This window comes from Leptopilina heterotoma, unplaced genomic scaffold (genome assembly GCF_015476425.1).
Source record: "Leptopilina heterotoma isolate Lh14 unplaced genomic scaffold, ASM1547642v1 Lhet_146, whole genome shotgun sequence".
NCBI classification, from domain to species: domain Eukaryota; kingdom Metazoa; phylum Arthropoda; class Insecta; order Hymenoptera; family Figitidae; genus Leptopilina; species Leptopilina heterotoma.
The window spans coordinates 1,030,191-1,042,300 of NW_025110864.1; the positions used below are offsets into that span (position 1 = coordinate 1,030,191).

The 12,110-nt window shown below is 30.2% G+C and overlaps 1 protein-coding gene across 1 annotated transcript in view; it reads right to left on the reverse strand.

Moving 5' to 3' along the window:
* Positions 1–12,110, reverse strand: part of LOC122498329 — a 171,964-nt gene that overhangs the window by 25,567 nt on the left and 134,287 nt on the right. Inside the window, exon 4 of the mRNA XM_043606014.1 lies at positions 3,807–3,971. Within this exon, the coding sequence (XP_043461949.1) occupies positions 3,807–3,971 (165 nt within the window). The remainder of the gene's footprint in view (positions 1–3,806; positions 3,972–12,110) is intronic.

Below are 12,110 nucleotides of genomic sequence, written 5' to 3' on the forward strand. Positions count from 1 at the left end.
TAATAAAATTATTAATATATAAAACCAAATTGCTTTATTTCCGGCAGATTTAAAACAAGTTTATTTAATTGGAAAAGTGAAAGAAATTTTTTTTAAACGCATGCAATTTCAATGTAATTAACATTACGCTACTGTGATTTGTGGGATGTGGTAATTATTGTACAATTAGTAGACGAAGGTGCAGATGATTTGCATATACCAAACAAAACTGATTAACGATTTTAGTCAGCATTCTTGCAATCAGGGAATTAAATACGACTGACTAAAATCGACCACGTTCACTGCGTTTGCATTCTCATTGATGAAGATAATAATTGCAGATAAAAAAATATTATTGTTACCTATAATGACCTTATTTAGGTATTTGTATTAATTATTTTTTACGTTTTCACATAAGAAAAATATATATAAATTATACAATTATAATAATACAATTATGATTTCCATAATAAATAATATATTAAACTATAAATAATTAGTATGTTTCATATCTTAAAAGAGGACGTTAAAAAAATACGTAACGCTTACAGGGGTAGGGGGCGCTAATGTATGCAAAAATGCGTTACATAGGGGATAGGGGGGTAAAATTTTCTAAAAAAAGCGTTACGTATTTTTTGAACGGCCCTAAATATATATATCTTTCTTCTCTCTATATTACAAAAAGATTTCGCCGCCGGATTCAGTGTCCTGAAGTTGTCCACAAATGGTCAAATGTCAAAGGTCATCGCTCTGAAGTTGGTCTCAGGTCACAGACGTAGGTCAAGATGTAAACATAACCTCAAAATCAGGTCAAGGGTCATCGCTCTGAAGTTGGCCTCAGGTCACAGACGTAGGTCAAGGGGTAAACATAACCTAAAAATTAGGTCAATGGTCATCGCTCTGAAGTTGGCCTCAAATGGCTATAGTATATGAGGAGCTGCATCGAAGAACTCGCTCGCCGCTCGGCGAACCTCTTTGAAGACAGTCAGTGGCCCAAAAATTGAAAAAAATTCAATTTCAAATTTTTGAATTTTGAAAAGTCCTACCTTATAGGAAATGATAAGGCGCATCTTTTTTTCCTTTGGCGTTTTTTCGTAAAATTATTATTTTCGATGATAAAGAAGAAAAACTGAAAAATTTTAGTTGACAAATTCAATTAAGTTTTAAAACATAAATCATCATATCTCCGAAAGTTATTAACAAATTCAATTGCAATTTGGTATGTAAACTTATTATGGCCTATTAATGGCGAAAATACAATAAAAAGTTGAAAAATCATTAATTGTTTAATAATTTGTTATTAATAATGAAGGCATGTCGAAAATCACGATTTCTCATTTTCGAAGACAAAAAGTCTGCAGGGAACTTTAGAATTGAGAGAACTTCCAGTGAAAGATTTGTTCAATAGTATGTGAGGAAGTTTTCTGTAAAATTTAAAATTAATTCATTAAAAACTTTGGCAGATACAGAAGTTTTAAGAAAGCGCTGTTAGCGCGTAAGTACGTCCTCTCGTTACTCGCGCTACGCTGATGCATTCTGTACATGAGAAATATGTTTTGTTTAATTTTTTGCAACTCTTAATTACTTTTATGAATAGTATTAAACATAAACAATTTCAGTTCATCTACAATTTATTTACATATTAATTACATACTATAATGAACAATTGTTCATGGTATTAACAAAAAGCATTTTAAAAAAATTATATATTCTAATAATATAAAATAATTAAAATCAGAAAATATAAATATAATATTCTTCTGCATCTGCCAAAGTTTTTAATGAATTAATTTCAAATTTTACAGAAAACTTCCTCACATACTATTGAACAAATCTCTCACTGGAAGGTCTCACAATTCTAAAGTTCCCTGCAGACTTTTTGTCATCAAAAATGAGAAATCGTGATTTTCGACATGCCTTCATTGTTATTAACAAATTATTAAACAATTAATGATTTTTCTACTTTTTATTGTATTTTCACCATTAATAGGCCCTAATAAGTTTACATACCAAATTGCAATTGAATTTGTTAATAACTTTCGGAGATATGATGATTTATGTTTTAAAACTTAATTGAATTTGTCAACTAAAATTTTTCAGTTTTTCTTCTTTATCATCGAAAATAATAATTTTACGAAAAAACGCCAAAGGAAAAAAAGATGCGCCTTATCATTGCCTATAAGGTAGGACTTTTCAAAATTCAAAAATTTGAAATTGAATTTTTTTCAATTTTTGGGCCACTGACTGTCTTCAAAGAGGTTCGCCGAGTGGCGAGCAAGTTCTTCGATACAGCTCCTCATATTTAACATAACTTCAGGTCACAAACGTAGGTCAAGAGGTAAACGTAACCTTAAAATCAAGTTAAAAGTTATTGCGGTCACAGACGTAGGTCAACAGCTAAACATAACCTCAAAATCAGGTCAAAAGTTATTGTGGTCACAGACATAGATGGAGAGACGAACATAACCTTAAAATTAGGTCAAAAGAGGGCCTATTAAATCGACAAATTTCCTTATATCTTCTGGAGTTAGATCAAAATGTAGGTCAAAATTGACCTATTTATTAACTTACACATAAAAAGGCCTCATTAAGGCCTTTCAAGAGATCAAAATTTAGATGAAATTCTACCTTTTTCAAAGTAAAGGGGCCTAAACGTAAATTAGGTAAAAATTTATTTTAAATTTGCCTTATTTATTAACCTACACATCAAAGGAAGCCTCATTAAGGCTGTAGGGATCAAAATTTAGATAAAATTCAACCTTTTTTAACGTAAGGGGGGACATTAAGGAGTCGTTATCGTACGTCACAATTAATGTCAACAGTGTCAAAAATTAAATTCTCCTGTTTTCTTGATTCTTAAAATTATTTATTTCATCGAATTTTTTTCTATGATATATAACAGGAAAGTAACGAATTTTTTAACTCAAAATGTAAATAAAAAGAAATTAGTCATGTGTTATATTTCGGACCTGATTAATTCTGCTCCTTCCAATAAAAAATTGTTCAGAAAAATTTTTGAAAAATTATAATGTCTCATCAGCTAAAAATCATTTCTCAATCAAAATTTCTATAAGTTAATTCCTTCTCCTGTTAGTATTGATTATAAAACATTAATATAATTTTGCATCATTTTTTAGAATTTTTATGAATTTTATATAATCTTTACATAAGACATGACTAATTAATTTTTATTTAGATTTTGAGATACGAAATTGGTTACTTCCCCGTAGTGTATCTTGGATACAAATTCAATGAAACAAATAATTTTAACAAACACTAATTTCGCTGAATTTGGATAAAAACCAATATTAATAATAAATATTATTACTTAATTCTTAATTTAAAACTTAATTTTAAAATAAAAATAGGGGGTTGGCGCGCGGAGCCCCCCTAGTATATATATATAGTATATATATTCATTTATCTGTTTGGTACTAATTTTTACAACTGTAATTATAAACTTTCTTACATGTACTTCTTTTTATTTAATGAGAAACAGTAAATAAAGAATTAAAAATAAAAAACTGAAATTCCACGTACCATATAAAAATTAATCAACCGAATATAATTAGCTCATCCTCATTCCAGTAAACTCGTACATTTTAAAACAACGAGACAGACAATTCGGGTTTAATGATCGTAATTTTATTCTCCGTGAGTTTTTTCCTTTGTTTTTTCTGCTTTTCCTTTTTTGTTACATTGTGTGTGTGTGAGTACAAGGGGAGTAAAACATTATAGGAGCAAAGTACAGGCGGAATGTAGAATTAAGCTTGCAGTTAAGCCGGTAATTAGGCTAGTGAAAAAGTATGTGACTTTGTGATAATTACCGTTTTCCTCGAGAGAAGCGAATTTGTCTCGGCAGAGAAGAGCCAAGGGTAGCCCACATCGGGCGTAAAAAGCACCCGCTGAACACAGAAGGATCAGTACGAGGACCGCAAGGAGAAGGGATTTTCTCCATGATCCGTTTGGTAATCCTAGAGTGAATTGTGGCTCTGTGAAAATAAAAAACGTTTCAGAGTTATATAATATATACTAGACGACAAATTGCGCGCGCAAGCGCGCGCCAACAGTTTTTCGAGTTTGACGATGAAAAATTAATTTTCATAACATAATTAAAAAATCAAATAATTAAACATAATTTATAAAAAATAGACATATTTATATAAAATAAATTATCATATTTTGTTTATTATAAAAAACATTTATTACATGAAGTAATACGAACAAAATCATAAAAAATTAGGCCTAATTTCCACAATTTTTGATTTTTCAAATACCAATAATTTGATAATTTTTCACCGAATCAGGTTCAAAAATATGTCAATCGAAGCGTTTTTTAATGCTCTACAAGTTGGTAATGATACTTTTAAAGTTACTTTTATATTTTTCAACAAAATTTTCAAAAAAGTGTTATTTTCGAAAAATTTAGATTTTTAAAACTTTAATATCTCCGGCTAATATAGACGAAAAATGTTCAATGAAGGCTCAAAAGATGCGTCTGAAAAAACTCTACAAAACTAAAGAAAAACATTTATAGGTGTCCTAACATTGTTTTTAAGTTATGGCCAAAAAACGTTTTTTTACAAAATGAAAAATGCAAAAAAAATATAGTTAAACTTTATGAATCGTGTTGTCGCCGTAAGAAACAACTAATATTATTATTTTTGGTGAGTTGGTTACTCAACTGAGAGCCAACTCTACTTTATTTATTTAACAAGTAAAAGTACAAAAACTTGGAGATAATCAATCCTTCCAATTCTTCACTGAGCCTTATTGGAAGACAAACGTGCTATCACTTTGAGTAGCGACTAATTAATCTAACCACACCTGCTTATGCTTTAGTTTTTAAGGACTGTGAACTCGTCCCCACTCTTTACAATACACACTCATACTTCATACTGTCGACACCTCCCCCCTTTAAATTGTCGATGATTTTTAAATGAACATTTATTTAAAAATTCGATGCTGGTTTCCTTCTAGGAGGTTTCAAATATAATTCAAAATTTAATCCTTGCAGATTTTTCTCAATAGCTACATGCTGAGTTGGACCTGTATTATTGAAACTACAATTTGTGTAACAATTCCCAATACAATATCTTATCAAATTTAAAATACACTGTATAATTCCCGTTTTAAACATTAAATAGAAGATTATAATTACAATACTTGCATATCCTATATACTCTAAATATGTCAAAGACTTTTCTGTCCAACTCTTAAATCTTTCATGTGTTTTTATTTTATCTAACATCGTTTCAGTATCTTCCATACTAATTTTTGCTTCTTTTATTCTATCTAAATTAAGAATTCTTGGTAATTTTGGTAATTTATCGTTAATTAATTTTAAGTCATCTTTCTCAAAATCTAATTCTATTGTGATTGTGTCCTCGAAATATTTAGTTATATTTCTTATCGATTTATTAAGATCTAGTTTTATTTAATTTGTATATAGCTTACATCTATTCCCTGTTATTAGAAAAGTACCCAATTTTTTACCATTATAATTATTATTTTCGCACACTATATCTATAACTGTCTCTTTTACAAATATACATATATAACCTATTTCTGTTTTCATAAACGTTTCATCGCTGAGTAGTAAAGGAGATTTTAGACAATTCTTATTTGACATTTTTATTAAATCCGCGTCACAATTTTCTGTTTGATACGTTAAATAATTCGGTTGATTTCTCTTACAAATTTTATAGTCTTCTATAGTACTACATTTTTCTAAATCTGTCTTGTCAATCAGTATGTATTCAGTTTTCGTTTGTAAAATATATTCGTGGTTTGGTAAAAACACCATAGCTTGACCATTAATTATTTGTTCTGAAATTGGTTAATTTCTTACTATTGTCATTTCTTCTTCATCTAAAATCGGAATTTTAATTATGTATACTAAGTGATGATTTTTAATAATTGTAGTGATATCACTAATGTCTATAATATGTTGATAGTTTCTCTCATCGCTTTCGATGTGATATTTAGTTATAAATTCCTTTTCAAATCCATCAATAGTTTCATGCAACATTTTAGGCGTTAGAATTTAAGGATTTATAATACCATGTTTCCCTAGATTAATTGAACTTATTGCTAAATCTATGTCATCGTTCATTTCTTCTATTAAAGTTTCGACTATCAATAATTTTTGCTGTATAAACAAGCTCTTTTTGTTATTATTTATTTCTGCTTTCATTTGGTTGAACATATCGTAGTCTGCTACAAGTTTATTTTCTAAGAACTTATAATCTTGAGATGACGAATCTAAGATCATTTTTATTACTTTAGTATTGTTTTTTATTGCTTCATTTAAAACCTTATTATCATTATATAATTGATCAAATTCTTTATTAATTATATTTAAATCTGAATCGCTTAATGTCCCAAATAATATTTTTGATGCGTCTCCTATTATATTTAAAAGTCCTCTTTTAACTCTTTGTTTACCCATTATGTTATATAATAGTGATTCTTTTTCCCTTAAACGACTAAATCTAGAAGCGATAGTTTTAATTTCGTAATTTTCTTGACATTTAGTCATGCATAGATGACTAACCTGTGTTAATATTTTTTGAATAACAACTATTCTATCTTCAGTTCTCGTAACATTTATCATAATCACCATTTTTCATTCCTCTGAATATAAGTAGGCTTTTCCTATTTCTTCCTTATATATATTGCCTTTTAATTCCGTCATATTATAATCAGTTTCTGCTACAACCAGCACGAGGTTCATTATCAAAATCTTCATCAGAATTGCCATTGTTGTCGTCATCCAAATCGTCTTCTTTACTATCTAAAACAAAATATTTCTTAATATCTTCTCTATGTACCTTTCTATTATTTTCTATCGTGTATGTATTCCCAATTTTATGCAAAACTACATGTGGTCCTAACCACAAAGGGTTTCCTTTTTTTCTCATATGATTTCTTATCAATATTTGTTCACCGACTGCAATTGTCTTTTTATCAGTCAGAATTTGTTTTCTTTGAGATTCGTTGATTTTTCTTCTTGCAACATGTAATTTGTTTTCATGTTCTAATTGTTTTAATTATTTTTTCTTTACGAGGTTCGTTATTTTGTTTGCTGTTTCAAATGCTTCTCTTGCTTTTCTGCCATTCTGTAGTTCAAACGGAGAAAATCCTATAATTCTGTTTATTGTCATATTGTATGTTAACATTGCATTAGGTAACTCTTTATCCCATTCATCTTTTTGCGCATAAATACTTAAATATTCGTTAATCTTCTTGTGTAATCTTTCATTCTTTCCATTACTTTGTGGGTGATAAAATGAAGTTTTTACATGTTTTATTTTTAAATCTGAGAATTCGTTATTAATAAATTCTTTTCCATTATCAGTAAGTATTTCTAAGGGTTTTCCGTTCGTTTTCAAATATCCTCTCCACATAGCTTCTATGACTAAAGTTGCTGATTTGTCCTTCAATGATTCCAAATGCACATATCTAGTCAAAAAATCTTGAATCACCAAAATGTATTTATTTCCGCTCGTAGTTTCATTTAATGGTCCCACTAGATCTATTGATATTTTATCATTTGGTCCTTCTGGTATATCTGATTCTTCATAATATTCCTGCTTTCTTTCATTTTGTTTAAATCGTTGACATAGATCACATGTTTTGATGAAGTCTTCAACATCTTTTGTAATGTTGGGCCAGTTTGTCATATTTCTTATCTTCTGTATTGTAATATCCTTAGAATAGTGCCCTCCTAATATTCCTTCATGTGATTCTGCTATAATTTTTCTTCTATTTGTTTCAATGTGTTTCTTTATTAAATATATTTCCTTATCACCGCTTTTCCATATTTTAAAAAGAATTCTTGATATTTTGCTTTCATCTATATCTTCGTAAATAATTCTTATTCTTTCTTCTCTAGTTTCTTTTTCTAAAAATTCTGTTAATTGCTCATTTGTCACCTGAGGACTAATTTTTATTCTGTTATCTTCTTCTGTTTCTTCGTTCGTTATCCAAATTTCTTTTATCCTTGTCGGTCCAAATTCTTGTCTTATGATTAACTGTCCGGTTTGTTCTATTTTATTTCTTTTCAATCGTATTTTATTCGCGTCATCATTTTCTATTTGAGGTATATCTCTTATCCATTGTACTTCTGTTTCCTCGTTAAAATCTCTTACTACTTTGTATATAGCTCTTTCTTTGGGTATTGTTTTCCTTCCATAAACTAATATTTTCCAAATATAATTTGTGTTTCTTATAGGTTTAAGTATACTTCTCAAATTACTTATCGGTTCCAAAAGAGAATAATTTTCATATCCTTGTCGTTTTTCTTTAGTACCTGTAATCAATTTTATAGTCTTTATTACTTTAAATTCATCTTTAATTATTGATTGATCACTTTCTTCCGTCTGTGAATCTATTTCCATATTTTCGTTTTTATTTTCGTCATCAACTATTGAATTGTCGTCTTCTGTTTGCGTATCTATTTCCATGTTATCATTTTCTTCGTTTACACCTGTAGTACGCGCGTTCTGCTGTTCTAACGTGTCATATGTACCATCTGTTGTCATCTGAACCCTTGGAATTCGCGATAAGGCGTCAGCGTTTGTGTTAGCAACTCCTTTCTTATAAATAATTTCATAATCATATTCTTCCAATTTTAGTCTCCATCTCATTAATCTGCTTGTCGGATCTTTTACATTAAATAACCAAACTAAAGGTTTGTGATCTGTTACAATTTTAAATCTTCGTCCAAAAAGATGGTGCCTAAAATGTTTAACTGCCCATACAATTGCTAATAATTCTTTTTCAGTCGTCGTGTAATTTATTTCAGCTTTATTTAATGTTCTTGAAGCAAATGCTATTGGTTTATCTTCTCCGATTTGTCCTTGTGATAAAATTGCTCCTAATCCTTCATTTGATGCATCAACTCTATCTGGATTTGGCTTTATACCTTCTTTTGTAATAACATGACCTAAATATTCCAATTCTGGTCGCAAATATTCGCATTTATCAGGCTGTAATTTGAGTCCAACTTGTCGTAGTCTTATAAACAAATTCTTCAAATTTTTATTATGTTCTTCCAAAGTTCTTCCGTAAACAATAATATCGTCAATATAGGCAAAACATCCATTACCTATTAGTCCTTTTAATCCATTATTTATCATTCTTTGAAATGTTGGAGGGGCATTTTTTAAACCAAAAGGCATTCTATTATATTCATAATGACCTTCGTTTGTGCTAAAAGCTGTTTTTTCTTTGTCCTTGGGATTCATTCCTATTTGATGAAATCCGGAAGCAAGATCAAAGCAAGAAAAGAATTTAGAATTTCCTAATTGTTGAATAATCTCATCAATACATAGCAAAGGATATTTGTCTAAAATAGTTTTTCATTTAGTTTCCGATAATCTATAACAATTCGCCATTTTACTTTGCCTGAAGCGTCTTTTTTCTTTGGAACTATCCATAACGGTGAATTGAAAGGAGACATGCTTTCTCGAAGAATATTTTTCTTTAACATTTCTTTAATTTGTTCGTAAACTTCTTCCTGTAACATAGGTGGATATCTATATTGCTTTGTATTTACAGGTTGATCGTCTGTCGTTCTAATTGTATGCTCTGTTAATTTAGTTAATTTATCGAATTTTAAAGCAACAATAGGTGTGTCTTGTCTTTTTCGTTCTCTTGGTATCGGTGGAAAGTCGTGCTTAACGGGTTCTCCGATAAAGAAAATTCTTCGCTTAGCTGCACTCGGTCTGGTGGTTTGGTGTTGATTGTTCGTGACTGAAAATTTTGAGTTTTTTCTTGACGTGGTGGTAAACCTTTTAATTTTCGTCTACAAACATCCTCTGTATGTCCTAAATTTTTACAATGGTTGCATTTTTCTAAATTTCTCGGTTTGCTAAATCTTGGTGTTGGTACTGGGTTTTCATTTCTTGGGTTTCTGGTAAAATTGTCAATTCTTCTTTTATCTTTCAATTTCACGTTAATTTCTGAGGCAATATTAAAACATTCATTCAGCGTTTTCGGTTTCTGAGGACGGATTCTAATTTAAAATTCTTCACGTATATTTCTTAAGAATGTGCTGACACTTTCATTTGTTTCTATTTCCTGTCTTACGAAAGCTTCTTGAGGTGTTATATTCATACTATCTATAGACTGCCTGATTTTATCCTGACACTGCATAAATCTTGAGGTGAATGATTCTAAACCTTCATTTTTGCCCATTATACATGAATCGCGAGCCCTTTGAAGTGATTCTAAACTATCTTTTTCTCCAAATAAAATTCGTAATCTCTCGAAAAAATCGGCAAAGGCTTTAACTGCATCTGCTCTAATTGTATTTGCTGCTCTTCCTACTAATTTTTGTGCAATTATTGCATGTAGTAATGTCAGTCTTTCATTTCTTTTCGTTTTTCTTTTAGATAATCTTATTAGATAAATGAAATTTTCTAAACCGTTTCCGTTAAATTCTGGTACTAATTTTATGCTTTTCCCAAAATCATATTCTGTAACTTCTTCTAATTCTTCGTGATCGCTGTTTAATTCGTTTTCATTTAAGGGTAAACCCTCCTCTCTTCTAACTGGTTGTTCCATAGCTACTAATCTCGTTTCGAATCTTTCCATTTTTGCAAGAATATTTTGCAAATGGTCATTTAAAGCACTTGATGTTTCTGGCATGATGTTTAGAATATTGTCTAATTTTAGTCTGTCAGTCAGTGATATTGAAAGGGATGAACTGTCTGTGTTTATTGTTTCGTTTTCCCTACTTTCTCTATATGAATTTAAATCCAGTTTAATATCATAAATTTTCTATATCGTTTCGTACAATTTTTATTTTATATCCGTTCGCGTTTTCTAATTTAAAATTTCATTTCTTGCAATCCTGCTACAAGGAGTACACAAGAATATGAAATTCGTTTTTTTAGTTTATTGTCGATGGCAATACTCATAAAATCACGGAGTATACCAACGCTTTAAAACAAACTTAGCCACACCCTATGAAGGTCGCCGTTCAACGTACGTAAAGTGGACTTATACTCTTGTTCTAAAGATTCGTAATTTTCTTTTATATACCTTACTGTTGGTCTGGATCGTAGTTCTGGATAATCTCGAACTCTGCTTCGTAGATTTGGATAACTCTCTGGATACCTCTGTAGATCTGGATAACTCTGGATACCTCTCTGTAGATCTGGATAACTCTCTGGATACCTCTATGTAGATCTGGATAACTCTGGATACCTCTCTGTAGATCTGGATAACTCTCTGGATACCTCTCTGTAGATCTGGATAACTCTGGATATCACTCTGTAGATCTCTGCTTTTTCTTTACTTTCTCGTTCACTTTAGATAATCACTTTGATTATCTGGAACTAACTCTGGGTTCTGGATACTCAAAATCTGGATGAACTTCCAAAAATTTTTGAATATCCTAGCGCTGCCACCAATTATGTTGTCGCCGTAAGAAACAACTAATATTATTATTTTTGGTGAGTTGGTTACTCAACTGAGAGCCAAATCTACTTTATTTATTTAACAAGTAAAAGTACAAAAACTTGGAGATAATCAATACTTCCAATTCTTCACTGAGACTTATTGGAAGACAAACGTGCTATCACTTTGAGTAGCGACTAATTAATCTAACCACACCTGCTTATGCTTTAGTTTTTAAGGACTGTGAACTCGTCCCCACTCTTTACAATACACACGCATACTTCATACTGTCGACAATCGGGCTGAAAATACTCTCATTTTATGTCCCCCGGGGAGGCCTACAATTTAAAAAAATTGAGGCCTTTAGCTCTTTCTCGTTCTGAGATATTGAGGCAAATGTAATGTTAGTACACACACACACACACATCGGGACAATTTTTAAAATCCGTTTTCTGGACTTCAGAGATAAAATTACATAAAAATTTGTTTATATTGACCATTCGTGCATAAAGTACTAAAAGATTAGGTATAATGAAAAAAAGTTTGTAAATATGTCAAAAAATCACAATCAAAAATTTTGCTAATACAATCCTTCCTCTATGAGGAAGCAATTTCGAAACGGTTCTTGGTATTTATTCAAAAATAAATTTTATTTACTTTTAAAATACAAAAAAAAATAAGGGAGCTGGTAGATATTAACGTAATATTATGATAGTGAACTT